The 26,772-nt window shown below is 42.7% G+C and overlaps 3 protein-coding genes across 5 annotated transcripts in view; 1 reads left to right on the forward strand and 2 right to left on the reverse strand.

The window, feature by feature from the left end:
- LOC124001333 (deubiquitinase DESI2-like) overlaps positions 1-26,772 on the reverse strand; it is a 1,147,470-nt gene that overhangs the window by 63,819 nt on the left and 1,056,879 nt on the right. The gene's annotated exons all lie outside the window — the stretch shown is intronic.
- Positions 423-2,774, reverse strand: cdkn3 (cyclin-dependent kinase inhibitor 3). The gene is made up of 7 exons (XM_046308046.1): positions 2,621-2,774; positions 2,037-2,128; positions 1,810-1,910; positions 1,252-1,474; positions 995-1,026; positions 798-901; positions 423-592 (listed from the first exon to the last, which is right to left on the reverse strand). Exons 1-7 carry the CDS (start codon positions 2,672-2,674, stop codon positions 503-505), a joined length of 696 nt encoding a protein of 231 aa, XP_046164002.1. The 5' UTR covers positions 2,675-2,774; the 3' UTR covers positions 423-502.
- The window catches only part of LOC124001324, a 31,482-nt gene continuing 7,543 nt past the window's right edge, over positions 2,834-26,772 (forward strand). Inside the window, exons 1-13 of one of the 3 annotated variants that reach the window (XM_046308029.1) lie at positions 2,835-3,057; positions 4,838-4,884; positions 5,191-5,241; positions 11,344-11,508; positions 11,748-11,866; positions 13,890-14,029; positions 18,142-18,262; positions 19,713-19,851; positions 21,822-21,911; positions 22,018-22,107; positions 22,642-22,790; positions 24,014-24,127; positions 24,991-25,740. In XM_046308029.1, coding sequence (XP_046163985.1) covers positions 3,039-3,057; positions 4,838-4,884; positions 5,191-5,241; positions 11,344-11,508; positions 11,748-11,866; positions 13,890-14,029; positions 18,142-18,262; positions 19,713-19,851; positions 21,822-21,911; positions 22,018-22,107; positions 22,642-22,790; positions 24,014-24,127; positions 24,991-25,396 — 1,650 coding nt within the window. In that variant the 5' untranslated portion in view covers positions 2,835-3,038 and the 3' untranslated portion in view covers positions 25,397-25,740. Of the gene's footprint in view, positions 3,058-4,837; positions 4,885-5,190; positions 5,242-11,343; positions 11,509-11,747; positions 11,867-13,889; positions 14,030-18,141; positions 18,263-19,712; positions 19,852-21,821; positions 21,912-22,017; positions 22,108-22,641; positions 22,791-24,013; positions 24,128-24,990; positions 25,741-26,772 lie in introns of all 3 variants that reach the window. The other 2 variants (XM_046308031.1, XM_046308030.1) reach the window with 2 other exon arrangements.

Here is a 26,772-nt window from a genome sequence, read left to right on the forward strand (position 1 = left end):
AGGAAAATGTGTTCTGAGAACACATTCATGGTAAGTGCTGCATATAATCGGTCCAATCGGGGGGGTCTTTAAAGCGGATTTTCCACAGTACAGATTGAATCTAGACCCAAAATCACAACTAGACTCCAAATAAACCTATACTGATGTGCACCAGATTGGTTTAATTTCCTGGCTCAATGGACAGAGCTGATCTACCATTATGCTGTACAAACGTGGAGCTCGCGCCTCAGACAACAGTCCCATGTAATTAGAAGCCACTGTATGAGTCAAATAGTTCTTGCAAACCCATATCAAAGGCACTCAATCATAATGTAAAGCGGATATCAGAGCACGATAATCTCTAAAACGTTTAGTTTAACAATAGGGCTTTAAAAACATTCTTTAAAAGAAAAGTGCTATAAGAGAACACATCTCTTCTTGAGAGCGGTTAATATTCAATGCTTTATTACTCCCAATTAATTTAAAAAGGACAGAGTTAGGTTGATGTTGAAGGGGAATGGTATCACCGCGACACCGATCGCTCTGTTGAGACTGCCTTGGTTTCTTGATAGGCAGAGTATTTTTCCCGGAACTCATGCAGGAAGTTGTATTGCTGAAGGAGGAAAGAGGAAGTTACAGCAACATTATAGAGAATCTGGACAGACAATACATTTAGTGGCTCCAAATCTGTTTCTGCTCTCTTGACAACAATGAATTTATGGCTCAGCAATGGAGCTGGCAAGAGCAAAAACAGATCTGGGACCAGGCTTCTACAATAAGAGATTTTTTTGATAGAAAGATTAGAAGTGTCTCCTCACCTTGACTGTCTGAATGGCCCCACCCCCTCTGTGCTCTCTTAGGATCTCGATGGCTTTGTTGGGAGTCATGGAGACGGACAGTTGAAGCAGCAGACAGGCAGCAACTGTTGACAGAGACACCCGTTCAGAGTCATGTTGTTGAGGCAAAATGACTAACTAGCAATTAAAAAAAAAATAATAATAATAATAATTCGTACTTAGTCCAGAGCGACCCAGACCTCCATAACAACTGGCGAGAGAAGCACAGAATATATTAGTAGTTAAACACGTGTTCGTTTTGTGAAGACCAGAACGTGCTACCGGCACTTTAAAACAAACCCCCCCCATCTAAAATATTTTGAGATTGCGCTAATAGGGGCTAAAATTAATGCATCAAGTCAAACGATGAACTTTGTCAAAAGCATGATTTTATTGCATGACACTCAGTAATCCAAACTAACACTTTCCTACTCACTGGATGACAGTCTTCCGGTTGTCGTGTAGGTTGGCTTGCAGTCCCTCCAGTATCTGGCAGCACTGCTGCAGGTCAGGGGTGCCCCCGTCAGGGAAGGGCAGGTGGTGCACCACGAGCCCCTGCTGCCTGTAGGTCTCCAGCAGGCTAGGCACACGGTACTTATGGAGCTCTCCTCTGGTACAGAACACAAACACATCCTGCACCCCCTGGTTCTGCAGCTCACCTGCAGAACAAGAAGATATACTGTAGGCATGTGGACCACATGTCCCCCTATTCCCTTATAAAAGAGCACCCATAGGTAATAGGATGCTGTTTGGGACACAATGTCAAAAAGCGGATTCAGAACAACACTACAGTCACGTCGGCTTTGACTGCACCGAAAGACAGAGAGAAGATTTACCCTCCTCCCTCCTCCTCCTCCTCTCCTCCCGCTGGCAATGATTACCCATGATGACAAAGACATAACAGTTCACAACCCATCAAATCTCACCACAGCCCTCTCAGGGGAATTAGCCTACTAATTAGGACACTTGATTTCAAAGAAATAGGTCAACTTACCAACATCTCTCAGTAAATTTCTTCTGATATCTTTGAATTTGCACCCTGGCAAAGGACATATTCCAAGAAACAGAGAACAGTCCACTATGGACAAGGGCAACCTGTCAGGGAGAACGGTTGATCAATGTACTACCAGGTCCGTTAGGCTATGTCACCTACTTGATCAGTGACATGTGTAACCAGGCCAGTGACCTTTGCCCTGAGTCATGTGTCAGTTAGCAACTTGCCAGGAGATCTGGAAAGGTGTCAGATGCTCTTCACAAATTTCCTCTTCATCAGAGGATGAATCAAACTCACTGGTGGTCCTCATTGTTTCTGGCTGAGGCGGGGTTGGAAGGAAGCTATGTCAAGTCACACACATTTTTAGACGACATTAACCGATAGCTAACTAGTTAATGTAATGACAGAACAAGTAGGTGCACTGGTCCACTGGCGACCACACACACACACACACACACACACACACACACACACACACACACACACACACACACACACACACACACACACACACACACACACACACACACACACACACACACACACACACACACAAAGTGCTGTTTCAAGTTAACTTTATCTCCTGTAAGATCTCTCATATCTGTGTTAATGTGGAATCGGTGTTAAGACATGAATTGTTAGCTAGCTAAATAATACATTGATATGAATGATACACAAGCTAACGAGCGTTAGCTGTCTGACCTAGCTATGGAGTTACCATCGTGCTAATTTTTGTTATTTTTATATAGCATCGTGAGAACATTGCCTGAAGTTAATCAGAAGCTAAACAAATAAATAAAGACTTTCTTACCAAATACACAATGAATTGACGTTTTTTGTAACAAATGTTGACAAGAGAGTTCATGAACGCTTGTCAGCTACGATTTTTAAAAAAACACCGAGTGTCCAAACCAGCCAATCAGATCCAGGCTCGACTCAGCCACGCCCAAGAGTGCACTCGATTCAAGGCTCGGAGTAGCCCGGCCAATCAAAACCACTCATTCATATGATTTAACGCGGGCTGCTCGTCTGGCGTGGACGCACCCAGGTAGAGATACGAACTGTATCAGGTATCCGTCGGTGCATCCCTTGCACAAATGCACCTGCTTTCAAAGGTTCAGGGCGCCGCCACGAGTGCAGTGGCAATGAATGAAATGTCAGTTTTTGCTCAAATAAGTGGATTTGGATGGAGAAAATTTCACTTGATGAGATATTTCTTGATGATCTGAATGGCGGTGGCAAATAACGGTAAGATAACGTTTATAGTTTCATCAAATTGTTGGTAGAATTTCATTTGAAGATGTTTCATCATTTAATATGGGTAGGTTGACTTGATTTTAGACTACATAATTATTATAACTTTTAGATGTAACTGTTATTTTTAAAGAACAAATGGGATATATTGTAATTTCATATTAATCAGATTTCACTTTTCTTTCCAGTGAACCTAATATATTAAAATAAAATAGAGAATATAATTACTTATCAACTCATTTAATCATCTGAAGACTTGTAGGAATTAACTGGTGTATGGGCTGTCTTTATGTTTTAATACTGTATCTGATCTGTCCTTCTGCTGTTAGGCTTAGAAGGAGGTAGTTTGGCCTCTGTCTTTCGCCCCTGCAGTGTAGAGCTGTTTGGCAGGTTAGTCACTTCCCCCTCACCAGGGGAATTGCTGGCAGGGACAGTTCTAGCTTGAGTACTATAAACAGACACTGTTAGACCACTGACTATAGTACAATAAGTATACTACATTTATGATTTGGTGCAGGTTTCCTAGAAAAATATTTATCAACACAAGACAGCCGGACATAACATTCAGTCAGGTTGTCAGGACTAACATCTTGTTAATGTTTCACTTCGTATTTTATAAGCAAATACAAAACTTTTGATCTATGTTTTATTGGGTCAGTCAGTGACTAGGTTAGTCAGGAGCATAGAATCTATTGAAAGAGCTTTTAAACCCTGGCAATTTGAGTGGTACACTCATTCTATAGATGATATTTCTATGGTTAGGAAGAGGTTACCATGACTACAGAGAGAAAGGAGGTTAAATGCCGGGTCTTTGTCACTATTGTCTGCCTTCCTGATATCCAATCTGGTTTGGAGGATAGGAAAGATTCCTTCCCAGAGGAATTATGGAGCTCTGCTCTCTGTGCTAACCTGTGATCTGAGAGGTAAAGCCATGGCTAAGAGGGTAAAACCTCTGATATTTATTACGGGTGTGAATAGGCAAAGACATGGAGATTGTACTCCGGGTAAAGAGACTGTTCCTCAGTTTACTGATCTTTAATCTTGATGGTAGGTCTAACGTGACGTTCAGGCTTTCATTAAGCTGCAGTTGTTCAATGTTGTGTGTCCATACTCGGTGGTCTGAAAGTTAAACGATTAAATAGAATCAATACAATGGTTTGACATCTTAGAATGAGGCACATATTATTTAGCCTAGAGCAAGCACTAGAGCTAAACAATTATCCTCTGCTAGGATCAGACAGACAGACAGACAGACAGACAGACAGACAGACAGACAGACAGACAGACAGACAGACAGACAGACAGACAGACAGACAGACAGACAGACAGACAGACAGACAGACAGACAGACAGACAGACAGACAGACAGACAGACCTTTACAGTATAACTGCAGTAATTTTACAGTATAACTGCAGTAATTTTACAGTATAACTGCAATTAGAGTGCAGTATAACTGCAGTAATTTTACAGTATAACTGCAATTAGAGTGCAGTATAACTGCAGTAATTTTACAGTATAACTGCAGTTAGAGTACAGTATAACTGCAGTAATTGTACAGTATAACTGCAGTAATTGTACAGTATTACTGCAGTACTTTTACAGTATAACTGCAGTAATTCTGCAATTACTGTGTCCAAAATACCACAGTTACGGCACTTTCAAAAATGTCAATCTTGTTTTTTTGTTAAGGGCTGCTGAACTTAGGGATGAGTGAACACATCTGCGAGCTGACAGAGGGGTTGTGTTTATAAATGTTTGCTCTTCTTCCCGCAGAGGTTATGAAGCCTCAGGAGGGAGAGCTAGTCAGTGAGATCTCCAAGGTAAACCTGTTTACTCCCTGATTATCCTCTCTCACATATTTAACTACCTTGGTGTATTCCCCATGTTTAAAACACACCCAAAGTCTGCCTTGTAATCCCAAATAGCACCCTATTCACTATATAGTGCACTACTTTTGACCAGGACCCTTATAGGGACTAGTGCACCGTATTGGTAATAGGGAGCCATTTGGGATACTAACTTCCCTGATACATTATAGACCCTCTCTGATGTAGCTGCCTCTGATCGTTTGTTGTTGTTGTTGTTGTTGTTGTTATCTAATTGAATGTGGCTCTTTATGTTGACAGGCTGTGGAAATACTTTTCCTTTCTGAGGACAATGGCCACCTACACACCCAGGTTGTTCAACTGATGTGTAACGCATTTGACACAATTGGCTGTAATATAACTGGATATATGTTTTTTGTTGTTGTGAAACAATAGAAAGAGTTGTCTGCACAATTATTTCTTCTTTTTTTTTTTACTCAACCACTCTTGTAGTGTCTCCACAACCCTTGTGTGATTACTTGTGTGCAGTAAAACTCTCCGTTTGTCTCACAACGATTGTGCCAAATGTGTTGTAAAATCAGTTGTACAACGTGAGTGTGCACAGGGCCAATAAAGTATGCATTGGAGTTGATACGATGATTATGATTGTGCAATGGAGAGTTTGTCTGTTACACAAATGTTTACACAACCGTTGTGTAGTCCACCAGCTCTCTTTTATTTATACAGAACGAAAAAATAAAATAAAAAGCAATATGCAAGAATTTAAAAGATTTTACTGAGTTTACAGACAAGTCATAGAAGGAAATCAGTCAATTGAAATACATTAATTAGGCCCTAAACTAAGGAATTTCACATGACTGGGAATACAGATGTGCATTTGTTGGTCACAACAACGTTGGAGGCGGTAAAGAGCGGTTAGTGGTTAGAGCGTTGGACTAGTAACCGAAAGGTTGCAAGTTCGAATCCCCGAGCTGACAAGGTACAAATCTGTCGTTCTGCCCCTGAACAGGCAGTTAACCCACTGTTCCTAGGCTGTCATTGAAAATAAGAATTTGTTCTTAACTGACTTGCCTGGTTAAATAAAGGTAAAATAAAGAAATTAACATTCATTCAACATGGGCTCCCGAGTGGCGCAGCGGTCAAAGGCACTGCATCTCAGCGCAAGAGGTGTCACGATAGTACCTGGTTCAAATCCAGGCTGTATCACATCCAGCTGTGATTTGGAGTCCCGTAGGGCGGCGCACAATTGGCCCAGCGTCTTCCAGCTTTGCCGTCATTGTAAATTAAAATGTGTTTTTAACTGACTACTTAAATAAAGGTTCCACATTCAACTCTCTGGCAACAGCTCTGGTGGACGTTCCTGCAGTCAGCGCGCTCCCTCAAAACTGTGGCGTTGTGTGACAAAACTGCACATTTTTAGAGTTTCCTTTTGTTGTCCCCCAGCACAAGGCCTGATTGGTGGAGTGCTCACACTGTTTAATCAGCTTCTTGATATGCCACACCTGTCAGGTGGATGGATGATCTTGGCAAAGGAGAAATGCTCACTAACAGGGATGTAAACAAAATTGTGCACAAACATTGAGAGAAATAAAATGTTTGTGCGTCTGGAACATTTCTGGGATCTTTTGTTTCAGCTCATGAAACATGGGACCAACACTTTACATGTTGCATTTATATTTTTGTTCAGTGTAATGTTATTTTGCCTTTTAATTAACCAAGAAAAAACGGGTTTCAATCCGATCGCGCATAACCGACAACGTGGCTTTTAAAGGCTATGTTCCCTCGTGCGTGGAGACTGTATTCACGGTAAACACTGTAGATGTCGTCTCGTTTAGAAATTAGCCTACATTTAAAAGCCGCGTTGTCGCAAACTCACAATCTGATTGAATCATGGTCGAAGTAATTGAGAACACATACTCTGTACCTATAACAATCTGGCACTATCCATAACACATACTCTGTACCTATAACAATCTGACACTATCTATAACACATACGCTGTACCTATAACAATCTGACACTATCTATAACACATACGCTGTACCTATAACAATCTGGCACTATCTATAACACATACTCTGTACCTATAACAATGTGACACTATCTATAACACATACTCTGTACCTATAACAATGTGACACTATCTATAACACATACTCTGTACCTATAACAATCTGACACTATCTATAACACATACTCTGTACCTATAACAATGTGACACTATCTATAACACATACTCTGTACCTATAACAATCTGACACTATCTATAACACATACTCTGTACCTATAACAATCTGACACTATCTATAACACATACTCTGTACCTATAACAATCTGACACTATCTATAACACATACTCTGTACCTATAACAATCTGACACTATCTATAACACATACTCTGTACCTATAACAATGTGACACTATCTATAACACATACTCTGTACCTATAACAATGTGACACTATCTATAACACATACTCTGTACCTATAACAATCTGGCACTATCTATAACACATACTCTGTACCTATAACAATGTGACACTATCTATAACACATACTCTGTACCTATAACAATCTGACACTATCTATAACAACATCTATAACACATACTCTGTACCTATAACAATCTGACACTATCTATAACACATACTCTGTACCTATAACAATCTGACACTATCTATAACACATACTCTGTACCTATAACAATGTGACACTATCTATAACACATACTCTGTACCTATAACAATGTGACACTATCTATAACACATACTCTGTACCTATAACAATCTGGCACTATCTATAACACATACTCTGTACCTATAACAATCTGACACTATCTATAACACATACTCTGTACCTATAACAATCTGGCACTATCTATAACACATACTCTGTACCTATAACAATCTGGCACTATCTATAACACATACTCTGTACCTATAACGATCTCCCCCATGAAAGATAAATCCATGCTCAGACTAAAAACGTTGCTTTTCTGATCTTTGCTTCTGGTGTGATATTATAATAGATCTATTGTAGTCCAGTCAGTCAGCTCTATCATTCATGTCTTAACACTAGAACCACCATAGGCCAACAAACACTGATGTTTGATTTTGTATTTTTTTTTAAATTGCCCCCCCCCTTAAAAAAAAACAAGGTCTTGAGACTGCCCTGACTTTTCCTAAATGTTTTTAACTGTTTTCTCACACCTATTCCAAACTTAACACGCCGAGACAATGCACTGTAGAATGTTGGTACCCACCCAGGCGCTAATGCGTATCTCCTTACTGGATGAATGGGTGATAATTGTGCACATTTACTTCACAATTTAATAAAAAATTAGGCCTAACTGAATGATAAGGAGGGTGAAGAGGTTGATTTAATTTGGAAAGACAATATTGTAATGATGAGTTTGTGTTACGCCTATTTATCAGCGTTGGTACTCATGTTTATGGCAAATAATTTGACCGGGCACAGCAGGTTAATTTAATTTTCTTTTGATGTTTTACTTTGCTAAAAAGCTGTTACAGTACTGATTTATTTATTTAACTATATTATTAATCACATTTATTGTAAGGGAAATGAAAACATGCTATGTGCTGCACTAGGCCTTGAGAATAATGCAAAACTTGTCCGTGGCTATCCAAGTTGATGAGCAAGGGGAAACAAACGATGCCAGTCAGCCCGCGTAGCCGGCCCATCGAAACTACACCTAAACTATACCAAAACGAATTTCACGCACAATAAGAGTTAGCCTGTAGACACCTGAAACCCCACCTCTTCAAGGAATACCTAGGATAGGATAAGTAATCCTTCTCACCCCCCCCCTTTAAGATTTAGATGCACTATTGTAAAGTGACTGTTCCACTGGATGTCATAAGGTGAATGCACCAATTTGTAAGTCGCTCTGGATAAGAGCGTCTGCTAAATGACTTAAATGTAAATGTATAACACATACTCTGTACCTATAACAATCTGACACTATCTATAACACATACTCTGTACCTATAACAATCTGACACTATCTATAACACATACTCTGTACCTATAACATTCTGGCGCTATCTATAACACATACTCTGTACCTATAACAATCTGACACTATCTATAACACATACTCTGTACCTATAACAATCTGGCACTATCTATAACACATACTCTGTACCTATAACAATCTGGCACTATCTATAACACATACTCTGTACCTATAACAATCTGGCGCTATCTATAACACATACTCTGTACCTATAACAATCTGGCACTATCTATAACACATACTCTGTACCTATAACAATCTGGCACTATCTATAACACATACTCTGTACCTATAACAATGTGACACTATCTATAACACATACTCTGTACCTATAACAATGTGACACTATCTATAACACATACGCTGTACCTATAACAATCTGACACTATCTATAACACATACTCTGTACCTATAACAATGTGACACTATCTATAACACATACTCTGTACCTATAACAATCTGGCACTATCTATAACACATACTCTGTACCTATAACAATGTGACACTATCTATAACACATACTCTGTACCTATAACAATCTGACACTATCTATAACACATACTCTGTACCTATAACAATGTGACACTATCTATAACACATACTCTGTACCTATAACAATCTGGCACTATCTATAACACATACTCTGTACCTATAACAATGTGACACTATCTATAACACATACTCTGTACCTATAACAATCTGACACTATCTATAACACATACTCTGTACCTATAACAATGTGACACTATCTATAACACATACTCTGTACCTATAACAATCTGGCACTATCTATAACACATACTCTGTACCTATAACAATCTGACACTATCTATAACACATACTCTGTACCTATAACAATCTGGCACTATCTATAACACATACTCTGTACCTATAACAATCTGGCACTATCTATAACACATACTCTGTACCTATAACAATCTGGCACTATCTATAACACATACTCTGTACCTATAACAATCTGACACTATCTATAACACATACTCTGTACCTATAACAATCTGGCACTATCTATAACACATACTCTGTACCTATAACAATCTGGCACTATCTATAACACATACTCTGTACCTATAACGATCTCCCCCATGAAAGATAAATCCATGCTCAGACTAAAAACGTTGCTTTTCTGATCTTTGCTTCTGGTGTGATATTATAATAGATCTATTGTAGTCCAGTCAGTCAGCTCTATCATTCATGTCTTAACACTAGAACCACCATAGGCCAACAAACACTGATGTTTGATTTTGTATTTTTTTTTAATTGCCCCCCCCCTCAAAAAAAACAAGGTCTTGAGACTGCCCTGACTTTTCCTAAATGTTTTTAACTGTTTTCTCACACCTATTCCAAACTTAACACGCCGAGACAATGCACTGTAGAATGTTGGTACCCACCCAGGCGCTAATGCGTATCTCCTTACTGGATGAATGGGTGATAATTGTGCACATTTACTTCACAATTTAATAAAAAATTAGGCCTAACTGAATGATAAGGAGGGTGAAGAGGTTGATTTAATTTGGAAAGACAATATTGTAATGATGAGTTTGTGTTACGCCTATTTATCAGCGTTGGTACTCATGTTTATGGCAAATCATTTGACCGGGCACAGCAGGTTAATTTAATTTTCTTTTGATGTTTTACTTTGCTAAAAAGCTGTTACAGTACTGATTTATTTATTTAACTATATTATTAATCACATTTATTGTAAGGGAAATGAAAACATGCTATGTGCTGCACTAGGCCTTGAGAATAATGCAAAACTTGTCCGTGGCTATCCAAGTTGACGAGCAAGGGGAAACAAACGATGCCAGTCAGCCCGCGTAGCCGGCCCATCGAAACTACACCTAAACTATACCAAAACGAATTTCACGCACAATAAGAGTTAGCCTGTAGACACCTGAAACCCCACCTCTTCAAGGAATACCTAGGATAGGATAAGTAATCCTTCTCACCCCCCCCCTTTAAGATTTAGATGCACTATTGTAAAGTGACTGTTCCACTGGATGTCATAAGGTGAATGCACCAATTTGTAAGTCGCTCTGGATAAGAGCGTCTGCTAAATGACTTAAATGTAAATGTATAACACATACTCTGTACCTATAACAATCTGACACTATCTATAACACATACTCTGTACCTATAACAATCTGACACTATCTATAACACATACTCTGTACCTATAACAATCTGACACTATCTATAACACATACTCTGTACCTATAACAATCTGACACTATCTATCCATGTCCTGTATCTGTTCATCCATCCATCCATCCATCCATCCATCCATCCATCCATCCATCCATCCATCCATCCATCCATCCATCCATCCATCCATCCATCCATCCATCCATCCATCCATCCATGCACCCCCCTTCCATCTCTCTCTCCCTCCTCCAGCTCCAGGGCCTGGTGTCAGAGCTGAAGGTGGGCTTCTCCAGTGCTCTGTATGAGCTGAGTCAGATCCAGCATGGAGACAGTGATATCAGGGAGGAGGTGGGAGAAGCCCGGAGGAGCTGTGAGAGAAAGGCCCTGCGCATGGAGACCCTGGTTGAATCTCTCAGGGTGAGATGGAGTTCAAGCAGGTCATGATACCAGAGAGATGGGTCCCCAGGAACATTGCCTCTAAATGGTCGACCAACGCTCTAGAAAGTGTGATCGGATTTAATCTCGGCCGAGGCTTTTATAAAGAGCATAGAGACTATGGAATGGGGATCCCGATCGTGATGTTTTGAATCAATAATTTGCTAAAACAGCAACCCAGAGAAGATGAAGTTAACATTGAACAATTGTTTACCCCACAGGATGAACTGGGAGAGATGCGTTGCCAGATCCTGCAACTCTGTGGCAGCAACAGGCAGAGGTCTCCTATACAGCCGGAGGTGAAGGTGACACAATCAGCTCTGGCAACCCAGAGAGACAGGTAATCAGTAAACATCCACTAAAATAGACACCAAATAAATCATCTGTAGATAGTAATGATTGATTAATATGCTGGTCTTTTAGAAATCTGAATTAAAAAAATATTGGGACTGTTGTTGTCTAAACAGGAGTACATATATTGCATTAGATCAATAGTGTCCAGTAGCTGTCTAGCATGGATACCAGTCTGTTTCTGCTATCATTCCACTCCTTGTCGTCCCAAATGTTTGGCAATGACACGGAGTACAAAGACTGGAATGGTACAGGTTCTAGATTTCAGACTAGCAACTATCTCCTTTTCTTGTCAAAGTGTGTTTTAGGAGAATCCGGGCACCCAGATTGATTTCTGATGTACTTTTTCTTTAGTATCTGTAAGTAATACAGGTCTGTACTCTCTGGTCTGTACTCTCTGGTCTGTACTCTCTGGTCTGTACTCTCTGGTGGTAATACAGGTCTGTACTCTCTGGTCTGTAATCTCTGGTGGTAATACAGGTCTGTACTCTCTGGTCTGTAATCTCTGGTGGTAATACAGGTCTGTACTCTCTGGTCTGTACTCTCTGGTCTGTAATCTCTGGTCTGTACTCTCTGGTCTGTACTCTCTGGTCTGTACTCTCTGGTCTGTACTCTCTGGTCTGTACTCTCTGGTCTGTACTCTCTGGTGGTAATACAGGTCTGTACTCTCTGGTCTGTAATCTCTGGTCTGTACTCTCTGGTCTGTAATCTCTGGTGGTAATACAGGTCTGTACTCTCTGGTCTGTAATCTCTGGTGGTAATACAGGTCTGTACTCTCTGGTCTGTAATCTCTGGTGGTAATACAGGTCTGTACTCTCTGGTCTGTACTCTCTGGTCTGTAATCTCTGGTCTGTACTCTCTGGTCTGTACTCTCTGGTCTGTACTCTCTGGTCTGTACTCTCTGGTCTGTAATCTCTGGTCTGTACTCTCTGGTCTGTAATCTCTGGTCTGTACTCTCTGGTCTGTACTCTCTGGTCTGTACTCTCTGGTCTGTACTCTCTGGTCTGTACTCTCTGGTCTATACTCTGGTCTGTACTCTCTGGTCTATACTCTGGTCTATACTCTCTGGTCTATACTCTCTGGTGGTAATACAGGTCTGTACTCTCTGGTCTGTACTCTCTGGTCTGTACTCTCTGGTCTGTACCCTCTGGTGGTAATACAGGTCTATACTCTCTGGTCTATACTCTCTGGTCTATACTCTGGTCTGTAATCTCTGGTCTGTACTCTCTGGTCTGTAATCTCTGGTCTGTACTCTCTGGTCTATACTCTGGTCTGTAATCTCTGGTGTGTTCCCTCTGGTCTATACTCTCTGGTCTGTACTCTGGTCTGTACTCTCTGGTCTGTAATCTCTGGTCTGTACTCTCTGTTCTATACTCTCTGGTCTATACTCTCTGGTCTTTACCCTCTGGTCTATACTCTGGTCTATACTCTGGTCTATACTTTGGTCTATACTCTGGTCTATACTCTGGTCTATACTCTCTGGTCTGTACTCTCTGGTCTATACTCTCTGGTCTATACTCTCTGGTCTATACTCTCTGGTCTATACTCTCTGGTCTGTACTCTCTGGTCTGTACTCTCTGGTCTATACTCTCTGGTCTATACCCTCTGGTCTGTACTCTCTGGTGGTCTTTACCCTCTGGTCTATACTCTCTGGTCTGTACTCTCTGGTCTATACTCTCTGGTCTGTACTCTCTGGTCTGTACTCTCTGGTCTGTACTCTCTGGTGGTACAGGTCTGTACTCTCTGGTCTGTACTCTCTGGTCTGTACTCTCTGGTCTGTACTCTCTGGTGGTAATACAGGTCTGTACTCTCTGGTCTGTACTCTCTGGTCTGTACTCTCTGGTCTGTACTCTCTGGTCTGTACTCTCTGGTCTGTACTCTCTGGTCTGTACTCTCTGGTCTGTACTCTCTGGTCTGTACTCTCTGGTCTGTACTCTCTGGTCTGTACTCTCTGGTCTGTACTCTGGTCTATACTCTCTGGTCTGTACTCTCTGGTCTGTACTCTCTGTTAGTGATACAGGTCTTGTGGTGAATGGGAGGAGCCACTGTGAGTGCAGTGCCAGCAGCAGCACATCCTCCTCTTCGAACCGGGGCAGAGTCCTGCTCCACTGCTACCTACAGGGGCTCAAGGCAGGGATGTATGAGGGGACAGGTAGGTCCACACTGTACAAATACACCTTTACTCAACGTTCCCCAAACAAGGGGCTGCATGTCACGTTCGTCATAATGTCTTTAGACCAAGGTGCAGCGTGAGTAGAGTTCCACAATCATTTTAATCAACTGAAACTCACCAAAACAAACCAACAACCAAACGAACCGTGAAGCTATACAGATAGTGCAGACAGGCAACTATACATTGACAAGATCCCACACCAGAAAGTGGGAAACAGGGCTGCCTAAATATGATCCCCAATCAGAGACAACGATAATCAGCTGTCTCTGATTGGGAACCATATCAGGCCAACATAGAAATACAAAAACCCCTAGACATACAAAACCCTAGACAAACAAAACCCTAGACATACAAAACCCCTAGACATACAACACTAGAGTACCCACCCTATTCACACCCTGACCTAACCAAAATATATAGAAAGATATCTAAGAGATATCTAAGGTCAGACTGGGGACCGTCGCTGGAGGCCCCGAACTTACTGGACTGTGGAGGTGCACTGGAGGCCTGATGCGTGGGACCGGTACAGGTGGCACCGGGCTGGGGACACGCACCTCAGGGCCAGGGCGAGGAGCAGCAACAGGATCCTAACCTTCACAGGCTGTTGGATAAGTTTTGAATCCTAACCTTCACAGGCTGTTGGAGAAGTTTTGAATCCTAACATTCACAGGCTGTTGGAGAAGTTTTGAATCCTAAGCAACCTGCCTACACATAGTTTGAAGTACAATACCAACATAACTACTGTAGTTGGTCAAAGCTGTGTGCTGGAAAACATTGGTAGAGCATGGGTGAAGTAGGCATTGTGGTGCTGGATAACCTTGGTAGAGCATGGGTGAAGTAGGCATTGTGATGCTCGTGAATTTCCTTTATTTTTCAGCTTCAGACCAATGCCTACATCTCACTTAAAACATGTTTTTTTGTTTTGTTTTTAAATTCCATGGTTTTTACTCTGGCAGGTTCTGTTAAAAGTGCATCGTACATTTCCACATGCAAAGACAGATTTGTTTTCATCAATCAAAAGTTTGCTATTGGCAGTGCTATTGTAACCTATAATTTGGCCTCTGACAAAAAGGTCTGGGCCTTAATGGCACAGGTGGTGTGCTGGCATTAACTACAAGGGTTGCTGGTTTAAACCCTGCTGACTGTTGCCTTCTAACAGCTCTAAACCGTCTTTGAACAAACTATTACCATTAATACAGTGCATGTCAGAGCAAAAAACCAAGCCACGAGGTCGAAGAATTGTCCATAGAGCTCTGAGACAGGATTGTGTCGAGGCACAGATCTGGGGAAGGGTACCAAAACATTTCTGCAGCATTGAAGGTCCCCAAGAACACAGTGGCCTCCATCATTCTTAAATGGAAGACGTTTAGGACTCTTCCTAGAGCTGGCCAAACTGAGCAATCGGGGGAGAAGGGCCTTGGTCAGGGAGGTGACTAAGAATCCGATGGTCACTCTGACAGAGCTCCAGAGTTCCTCTGTGGAAATGGGAGAACATTCCAGAAGGACAACCATCTCGACAGCACTCCACCAATCAGACCTTTATGGTAGAGTGGCCAGACGGAAGCCACTCCTCACATGACAACCTGCTTGAAGTTTGCCAAAAGGCACCTAAAGGACTCTCCGACCATGAAAAATAAGATTATCTGGTCTGATGAAACCAAGATTGAACTCTTTGGCCTGAATGCCAAGCGTCACGTCAGGAGGAAATCTGGCATCATCCCCATGGTGAAGCATGGTGGTGGCAGCATCATGCTGTGGGGATGTTTTTCAGCGCCAGGGACTGGTAGACTTGTCAGGATCAAGGCAAAGATGAACAGAACAAAGTACGGAGAGATCCATGATGAAAACCTGCTCCAGAGCGCTCGGGACCTCTGGACTACAAAGGGAATCCCAGCAGCGAGCTGCCCAGTGACACGAGACTACCAGAAGAGCTACATGCCTTTTATGCTCGCTTAGGGGCAAGCAACACTGAAGCATGCATGAGAGGATCAGCTGTTCCAGACGACTGTGTGATCACGCTCTCCGTAGCCGATGTGAGCAAGACCTTTAAACAGGTCAACATTCACAAAGCCGTAGGGCCAGATGGATAACCAGGACGTGTACTTAGAGCATGAGTGGTCCAACTGGCAAGTGTCTTCACTGACATTTTCAACTTCAATTTGCATACCGCCCCAACAGATCCACAGATGACGCAATCTTTATTGCACTCCACACTCCCCTTCCCCACCTGGACAAAAGGAACACCTATGTAAGAATGCTGTTCATTGACTACAGCTCAGTGTTCAACACCATAGTGCCCTCAAAGCTCATCACTAAGCTAAAGAACCTGGGACTAAACATCTCAACAACACATCTGCCACGCTGATCCTCAACACTGGGGCCCCTCAGGGGTGTGTACTTAGTCCCCTCCTGTATTCCCTGTTCACCCACGACTGCATGGCCAGGCACGACTCCAACACCGTCATTAAGTTTGCAGACGACACAACTGTGGTAGACCTGATCACCGACGACGACGAGACAGCCTATAGAGAGGAGGTCAGAGACCTGGCAGTGTGGTGCCAGGACAACAATGTGAGCAAGAATAAGGAGCTGATCGTGGACTACAGGGAAAGTCCAAACACACCATATCATGGTCCAAGCACACCAAGACAGTCGTGAAGAGGGCACGACAACACCTTTTCCCCCTCAGGAGACTGAAAAGATTTAGCATCGGTCCCCAGATCCTCCAAAAAGTTATACAGCTGCACCATCGAGAGCATCCTGACCGGTTGCATCACCGCCTGGTCTGACCATAAGGCGCTACAGAGGGTAGTGCGTACGGCCCAGTACACCACTGGGGCCAAGCTTCCTGACTTCCAGAACCTACATACTAGGTTGTGTCAAAGACAATCACCCAAGCCATAGACTGTTCTCTCTGCTACCGCACGTCAAGCGGTAACGGAGAGCCAAGTCCCAGAGGCTTCTTCACCAAGTCTAGGTCCGAGAGGCTTCTAAACAGTTTCTACCCCTAAGCCATAAAATCTCTGAACAATTAATCCAATGGCCACCCAGACTTTTTCCATTGACGCGATTTGTTTTTACACTGCTACTACTCGCTGTTTATTGTCTATGCATAGTCCCTTTACAAATTACCTCGATTTACCTGTAACCCCGCAAATTGACCCGGTGCCCCCTGTATATTGCCTCATTATTGTTATATAATTTCCTTGTGTTATTTCTTTAATATATATTTTATAATATATATATATTTTTAAATTCAGTGGAGAGATCAGCTTTAATAGTGCAGATATATTGTAGATTCCATCAATGTAATTGTCTGCATCATTTCCAATCCCCCATGTATTTTTTGGTAAATATATATATATTTCAATACAAAGTTAAGAACATTTGTTCAGACCTCAATTGTTCAAATTTTCCTCGACATTGGCATCATGTTGGTAGGGAGATCAGAATTTTACATTGAGCTTCAACCAAAGCCTATATTGTCGTGATGACCGCCGAAAATCTCCATCTGACAGAATTCTCCCCTCTTTGCGTTCTTCATTGCTGCAACTTGCTTGCTAGTTGAGATGTCTGCTTTTCACTCCGTTGTCAGTTTAGCCTACGTTTCACTGCTTTTAGTAGCAGAAAACATTTCTTTTTGTCTGCTGTTTTCGGTTTGGCTATTTGTTTCAAATGTATGTGTCGGTTCTAGCTTGTATGGCGTCCTGGGCGAACACCCCCTTCACCGCAAGTCGCCTGTACCTAAATCCGCTACTGATTTTTGTATTAGTCTATAAATAAATCTGCCAAACGTCGTGATCTCTCGCATGTCTCATTCGACTAGTATTTTTGAAAGTGTAAGGATAATAATTCAGCTGTAATTGTTCTGAAATGTTTATTGCTTGCCAACATTATACTCCCTCCTCTATGTTTAAATATAACACACACACACACACATATGAATTATTCATGTCGGTTTCCTGTCCCTCCTGACGAAGTTTGTTCTATAGAATGTATTTGACTCTGATGTGTGTCACAGAAAATATTTAAACTCTTTTTCGGCACAACAGCCGCGCGACAATAATTTTACACCAGCTTCTCTTCCACAGATGCAAGGCACCAAGTGACGATGCAGCTTCTCCACTCAGAATGGGAATACGTGTCGACCTTAAACCAGCTCTTCGACAAGTACAGAACACCTCCTGCTCTGCAGATGGACCTGGAGCCATAGTAAGGACAAACCCAACTAGTACCCTAGCCACCGTGCTTCTACACCTGCATTGCTTGCTGTTTGGGGTTTTAGGCTGGGTTTCTGTACAGCACAAAGGGCTATATAAATACATTTGATTTGATTTGATTTTGATTTGATTTATTTCCTATACATACCCAAAAGTAGTGCACTGTATAAGGAATAGTGTGCCATTTGGGACAGAGCCAATGCTATCATGCTACCACAGTCCAGTGGGGATTATTATGGGGATTATAAACTATCATGCTACCACAGTCCAGTGGGGATAATTATGGGGATTATAAACTATCATGCTACCACAGTCCAGTGGGGATTATTATGGGGATTATAAACTATCATGCTACCACAGTCCAGTGGGGATTATTATGGGGATTATAAACTATCATGCTACCACAGTCTAGTGGGGATTATTATGGGGATTATAAACTATCATGCTACCACAGTCTAGTGGGGATTATTATGGGGATTAAAAACTATCATGCTACCACAGTCCAGTGGGGATTATTATGGGGATTATAAACTATCATGCTACCACAGTCCAGCCTCCCGAGTGGCGCAGCGGTCTAAGACACTGCATCTCAGTGCTAGTGGCGTCACTACAGACCCAGGGTCGATCCCAGGCTGTGTCACAGCCGGCCGTGACCGAGAGACCCATGAGGCGGCGCACAATTTGCCCAGTGTCGTCCGGGTTAGGGGGAGGGTTTGGCTGGCCAGGATTTCTTTGTACCACCGCGCTCTAGCGACTCCTTCTGGCGAGTCGGGCGCCTGCAAGGTGACTTCGGTTGTCAGGTGTACAGTGTTTCCTCAGGTGTACAGTGTTTCCTCAGGTGTACAGTGTTTCCTCAGGTGTACAGTGTTTCCTCAGGTGTACAGTGTTTCCTCAGGTGTACAGTGTTTCCTCAGGTGTACAGTGTTTCCTCAGGTGTACAGTGTTTCCTCAGGTGTACAGTGTTTCCTCAGGTGTACAGTGTTTCCTCAGGTGTACAGTGTTTCCTCTGACACATTGGTGCGGCTGGCTTCCGGGTTAAGTGAGCAGTGCTGTCAAGAAGCAGTGCGGCTTGGTTGTGTTTCAGAGGAAACACAGCTCTAGTCTTTCGCCTCTCCCGAGTCCGTACGGGAGTTTCAGCGACGGGACAAGACTGTAACTACCAATTGGAACCACGACATTGGGTAGAGAAACGGGGTATAAGTACAAAAAAAACACAAAAAAAACAATGTGGTGGCCACTGGGATGCAGACACCCTGGTAATCACCTGTCAATCAATAGTCAGGCCATGTTGACAGTACTACATCCCTTAAAAACTAACTCTTTGGGGATCTCCTTGTTGTCTCCTTGTTTTCTGTCTGTTTTCTAATTTTCTCATTGTTTTCTGATTTTCTCATTGTTTTCTGTCTGTTTTCTCTTTGTTTTCTCTCTGTTTTCTCCTCTAGTCAGAATTACCTGAAGTTTGTAGAGGAGTTGCTGCAGCGCCACCTTCTGTTCAGAAACACTCTGGAGCAGAGGTTGTCTGCTCACGACTGGAAAGGCCTTGTGGGAGACATCTTTGTCCAACTCGTAGGCCACAATGATGTAAGTACGGAAACAAACAGAAATCCCATCTTGACTATCGTATTGTTGTCTCTACCTTCTTGCCCTTTGTGCTGTTATCTGTGCCCAATAATGTTTGTACCATGTTTTCTGCTGCTACCATGTTGTTTTCTGCTGCTACCATGTTGTTATGTGTTGCTACCATGTTGGTATGTGTTGCTACCATATTGTGTTGCTACCATGTTGTTATGTGTTGCTACCATGTTGTTACGTGTTGCTACCATGTTGTTACGTGTTGCTACCATGTTGTTACGGGTTGCTACCATGTTGTTGTGTTGCTACCATGTTTTTATGTGTTGCTACCATGTTGTTACGTGTTGCTACCATGTGGTTATGTGCTGCTACCATGTGGTTATGTGTTGCTACCATGTTGTTGTGTTGCTACCATGTTGTTGTGTTGCTACCATGTTGTTGTGTTGCTACCATGTTGTTATGTGTTGCTACCATGTTGTTATGTGTTGCTACCATGATATGTTGCTACCATGTTGTTATGTGTTGCTACCATGTTGTTATGTGTTGCTACCATGTTGTTATGTGTTGCTACCATGTTGTTATGTGTTGCTACCATGTTGTTATGTGTTGCTACCATGTTGTTATGTGTTGCTACCATGATATGTTGCTACCATGTTGTTATGTGTTGCTACCATGTTGTTATGTGTTGCTACCATGTTGTTATGTGTTGCTACCATGATATGTTGCTACCATGTTGTTATGTGTTGCTACCATGTTGTTATGTGCTGCTACCATGTTGTTATGTGTTGCTACCATGTTGGTATGTGTTGCTACCATATTGTGTTGCTACCATGTTGTTATGTGTTGCTACCATGTTGTTATGTGTTGCTACCATGTTGTTATGTGTTGCTACCATGATATGTTGCTACCATGTTGTTATGTGTTGCTACCATGTTGTTATGTGTTGCTACCATGTTGTTATGTGCTGCTACCATGTTGTTATGTGTTGCTACCATGTTGTTATGTGTTGCTACCATGATATGTTGCTACCATGTTGTTATGTGTTGCTACCATGTTGTTATGTGCTGCTACCATGTTGTTATGTGTTGCTACCATGTTGGTATGTGTTGCTACCATATTGTGTTGCTACCATGTTTTTATGTGTTGCTACCATGTTGTTACGTGTTGCTACCATGTTGTTACGTGTTGCTACCATGTGGTTATGTGTTGCTACCATGTGGTTATGTGTTGCTACCATGTTGTTATGTGCTGCTACCATGTTGTTATGTGTTGCTACCATGTTGTTGTGTTGCTACCATGTTGTTGTGTTGCTACCATGTTGTTATGTGTTGCTACCATGTTGTTATGTGTTGCTACCATGTTGTTATGTGTTGCTACCATGTTGTTACGTGTTGCTACCATGTTGTTACGTGTTGCTACCATGTTGTTATGTGTTGCTACCATGTTGTTACGTGTTGCTACCATGTTGTTACGTGTTGCTACCATGTTGTTACGTGTTGCTACCATGTTGTTACGTGTTGCTACCATGTTGTTACGTGTTGCTACCATGTTGTTACGTGTTGCTACCATGTTGTTATGTGTTGCTACCATGTTGTTATGTGTTGCTACCATGTTGTTACGTGTTGCTACCATGTTGTAATGTGTTGCTACCATGTTGTTATGCATTGCTACCATGTTGTTACGTGTTGCTACCATGTTGTTATGTGTTGCTACCATGTTGTTACGTGTTGCTACCATGTTGTTACGTGTTGCTACCATGTTGTTACGTGTTGCTACCATGTTGTTATGGGTTGCCTTTTGCCTTCTGGTAGGCCGTCATTGTACAATAAGAATTTGTTCTTAACGGACTTACCTGGTTAAATAAAATAAATAAATACAAATATTTTTGGTTGTTCTTTCAAACTGTAGAGATTATAATATCTATCTATCTCATCTTCATCTATATCCTCCTCACAACTATTCCTGTTTGTCTCCTCAAGTCATCCTTCTTGGACATATACCACGGATACACGACAGCGCTGGCCACGTTTCTTTCTATAGAATTCAACAGAATAATACAAAGCACACAGGTAGGTAGATCCCAGAGGTTGTTACTGGATCTTTAATGTACAGGTCTTATCTTTCAAACAGGTGGTAGTGAGTGAGGGGTTTTGAATATCTCCACGTTGTTTACAGAGCTATACGAAGGAAAGAGAGGAAGTTCAACTGTTCTCTCTGCTGTTGGCGCCAGTCTCTCGAATCCACAGCTACCTAACCCTCATTCAGGTTGGTTCTCCTTCTCCGAGTGGCTCTCTGTGATAGCCAATCGAGTTGAGGATCATCTCAAATGGACAGGTGACACTAAGAAGAAGTTTGACTCAGTTATTTGAACATGGCCCTTGTAACAGCAGGGTCATGGGGTCATTTCTTACTGGGGCCAACCATGTGAATATGTATACACTACTGTAAATCACTTTGGATAAAAGCGTCTGCTAAATGGAATATATTTTTATATTATTGCGGTTCTCTGAGTGTAATCCTGTTCCCCTATAGAGTGTTTGTCTACAGGCAGTGATCACCCAGAATGCAACTCTAGTATATTATATATCAGTTTCTCTGAGTGTAATCCTGTTCCCCTATAGAGTGTTTGTCTACAGGCAGTGATCACCCAGAATGCAACTCTAGTATATTATATATCAGTTTCTCTGAGTGTAATCCTGTTCCCCTATAGAGTGTTTGTCTACAGGCAGTGATCACCCAGAATGCAACTCTAGTATATTATATATCGGTTTCTCTGAGTGTAATCCTGTTCCCCTGTAGAGGCTGTTGCAGTGGACTGACAGCGATCACCCAGACAGCAGCCTCCTCCAGGGGTCAGAGAGGGTCCTGAAGAACATCCTCTCCCGCTGTCACCTCATCCTGGAGGACGATGTTCGATGGGGAGACGGAGGAAGAATGGCCGGGCCCAGGTTAGTAAGAGACACTCCCTGGCTGTGTCCCGGGCCCAGGTCAGTAAGCGACACTCTCTGGCTGTGTCCCTGGCCCAGGTTAGTAAGAGACACTCCCTGGCTGTGTCCCGGGCCCAGGTTAGTAAGAGACACTCCCTGGCTGTGTCCCGGGCCCAGGTTAGTAAGAGACACTCCCTGGCTGTGTCCCGGGCCCAGGTTAGTAAGAGACACTCCCTGGCTGTGTCCCGGGCCCAGGTCAGTAAGCGACACTCTCTGGCTGTGTCCCTGGCCCAGGTTAGTAAGAGACACTCCCTGGCTGTGTCCCGGGCCCAGGTTAGTAAGAGACACTCCCTGGCTGTGTCCCGGGCCCAGGTTAGTAAGAGACACTCCCTGGCTGTGTCCCGGGCCCAGGTTAGTAAGAGACACTCCCTGGCTGTGTCCCGGGCCCAGGTTAGTAAGAGACACTCCCTGGCTGTGTCCCGGGCCCAGGTTAGTAAGAGACACTCCCTGGCTGTGTCCCGGGCCCAGGTTAGTAAGAGACACTCCCTGGCTGTGTCCCCAAATGGCACCCTATTCCCTATGTGCTCAACCTTTTGACCAGGGCCCTATGGGTTGGTCTCTGTGGCCCTGGTCTATAGCAGTAAACCCTATAGTGACCAGGGCCCTATGGGTTGGTCTCTGTGGCCCTGGTCTATAGCAGTAAACCCTATAGTGACCAGGGCCCTATGGGTTGGTCTCTGTGGCCCTGGTCTATAGCAGTAAACCCTATAGTGACCAGGGCCCTATGGGTTGGTCTCTGTGGCCCTGGTCTATAGCAGTAAACCCTATAGTGACCAGGGTTCCATTTCACACAGAATCACGGAATCCATTCAGAACTAAATCACAATGTACAAACTGGGCAGCTACTCAATTTGACAGTTAATGGTCTGTCAAACAGACCATTCCCTGAATAATCATGGAATTTAGTCGTTTACAAGCCAATAAACAGGCCAAACATTTCAGAAACAAAATAATCAGACACCCATATAAAATGTATATATAATTCCAAAAATGTTCTCCAAATCCAAGATCCATCACGGGATCCTGTGGGAGGGTTCGATCATCATACAGTCGGTCATATCAGACAGATGGTCACATAGACAGGCGGTCATATAGACTGTCATGCTTATTTTAAGGTCTGCCTGAAGCACGACATATTGGAGTGTCCAGACCGTCCCCCACTCAGCAGTTCCTCTGTGTTTCAGTGGCAGCTGCTCTGCCTGCCCCTGTGCCAAGTCGTGCGATCACAGAAGCCAGCTCTGCCCTGCCACGGACACACAGAAACACAGACAGGAGTCCCGTGATGCTGCTGGGAAACGGTGAGTGTGTTTTTGTCGCCATCTGGTGCCCTGGGAGGGTAAGAGGCCTCTAGAGGCACAATGCAGAACATACACCAAAGTCATGTTCAGCAGTGAAACGTTGTCAAAAGTCACAGATAGAAAATGCCACAAATGTGTTTGCTAAAATGGCATAGTTTGCAACAAAACGTCTGCTCAAATGGCATTAGTATGCAAAGAAATGTTCCTCTGAATGGCATGCATAGTATACAACAAAACGGCTGCTGAAATAGCAGAGTATGTGTAACAGTTTAGACTTTACGTCCGTCCCCTCGCCCCGACCTGGGCGTGAACCAGGGACCCTCTGCACACATCAACAACAGTCACCCTCGAAGCATCGTTACCCATCGCTCCACAAAAGCCACGGCCTTTGCAGAGCAAAGGGGAACCACTACTTTCAAGGTCTCGGAGCGAGTGACGTCACCGATTGAAACGCGACCAGCGCGAACCACCGCTAACTAAGCTAGCCATTTCTCATCGGCTACATATGCAACAAAATGTCTGCACGTACTCTCTGCAGTTACTGTGTACTCTCTGCAGTTACTGTGTACTCTCTGCAGTTACTGTGTACTCTCTGCAGTTACTGGATAACAGTGTCTGTCTGCTACCTGTAAGTGGTGTTATAAGTGACGTGAAGCTATTTCATGTGATCTCTCTCTCTCTCTCTCTCTCTCTCTCTCTCTCTCTCTCTCTCTCTCTCTCTCTCTCTCTCTCTCTCTCTCTCTCTCTCTCTCTCTCTCTCTCTCTCTCTCTCGCTCCCTCTCTCTCTCTCTCTCTCTCTCTCTCTCTCTCTCTCTCTCTCTCTCTCTCTCTCTCGCTCTCTCTGTCTCTCTCTCTCTCTCTAGAGAGGAACAACAGCCACGTCTATCTAACTGTGCCGCCGGCTGCCAGAGCATGCCTGTTGCTCGTTGGTCTACCGGTACTGTACGGAAGAAGAGCTGTTATAGAGACAGGACAGGGGGGACCTTCCAGTCTCATCTCCATGACTCCTGCGGCCTGGCTGGACTGGTCTACGGTGGGGACATCAGCGCCTTCCTCCATACGGCACCGCCTGGGTGGGGGGACAGCGACTCTGGACAGGAGTCTCCTAGCCAGGCTACGGGGTTAAGGTACACGCACACGGCCCCCAGACCCCTGGTCCTCACATGGTCCAGAGAAGCACTGATGACTGTGACACGGAGGAGGACGTTGGGGACACCTCAGTGTTTGACTACTCCTCCGTCACCACCTGTAGCCCAGACGGGACCCTGAGGAGGGAGGGGGAAACGAGTAATACCGAGGAGGAGGACGAGGAAGAGGACACAGACAGTCAGGTGCCTGTTCTGTTGAAGCCCTCGTACACACAGCAGCAGCAGTCGCTGAGGGATTCGCCCAGAGAACGGACTGTATGTCTGAGATGGCAGATACCCAGGCTGCCCTACCCTTCTTCTCGAAGTCCACGACACCAGGCAGGACCAGCGGGCCTGGAGGGACAGGGTCAGACATCAGGGCCAGCAGGACCCTATGGGAACAGAGTCATCAACGTCACTAAGGGACCACCTCCTCTCATCCCCACCTGTGTCTTCAGACCCATCTGGGATGAACCACCGAAACAGGTCTTTATCCATCTTTATGCAACCCTAGCTGTGTTCAATCAATGGCACGTTGTCGCCAAGTGTGTCTTTTAAAGGCTCCCAGAGATCGCACTCATGGTGAACGCTACGCAAGTGCTGTGGTTGTCGACACTGACTTTTGACTTGAACTCTGACCCCTGTCTAGTAATGTATGCACACATGACTAAGTCCCTTTGGGTGAAAGGGTCTGCTAACTGGCAGATATTACATCACTATATAAACACATACAGAACCATTATATCAATATATACAGAACCATTATACAGTACATTTAAATCAATATATACACATACAGAACCATTATACAGTACATTTAAATAAATATATACAGTACCATTATATAAACACATACAGAACCATTATACAGTACATTTAAATACATATATACAGTACCATTATATCAATATATACAGTACCATTATACAGTACATTTAAATCAATATATACAGCACCATTATATCAATATATACAGTACCATTATACAGTACATTTAAATAAATATATACAGTACCATTATATCAATATATACAGTACCATTATACAGTACATTTAAATCAATATATACATATATATAGTACCATTATATCAATATATACAGTACCATTATTTCAATATATACAGTACCATTATTTCAATATATACAGTACCATTATATCAATATATACAGTACCATTATATCAATATATACAGTACCATTATATCAATATATACAGTACCATTATATCAATATATACATATATACAGTACATTATATCAATATATATACAGTACATTTAATATAAATATTATATCAATATATACAGTACCATTATATCAATATATATCAGTACCATTATATCAATATATACAGTACCATTATATCAATATATACAGTACCATTATATCAATATATACAGTACCATTATATCAATATATACAGTACCATTATATCAATATATACAGTACCATTATATCAATATATACAGTACCATTATATCAATATATACAGTACCATTATATCAATATATAAATATA

Source organism: Oncorhynchus gorbuscha, linkage group LG17 (genome assembly GCF_021184085.1).
Source record: "Oncorhynchus gorbuscha isolate QuinsamMale2020 ecotype Even-year linkage group LG17, OgorEven_v1.0, whole genome shotgun sequence".
NCBI classification, from domain to species: domain Eukaryota; kingdom Metazoa; phylum Chordata; class Actinopteri; order Salmoniformes; family Salmonidae; genus Oncorhynchus; species Oncorhynchus gorbuscha.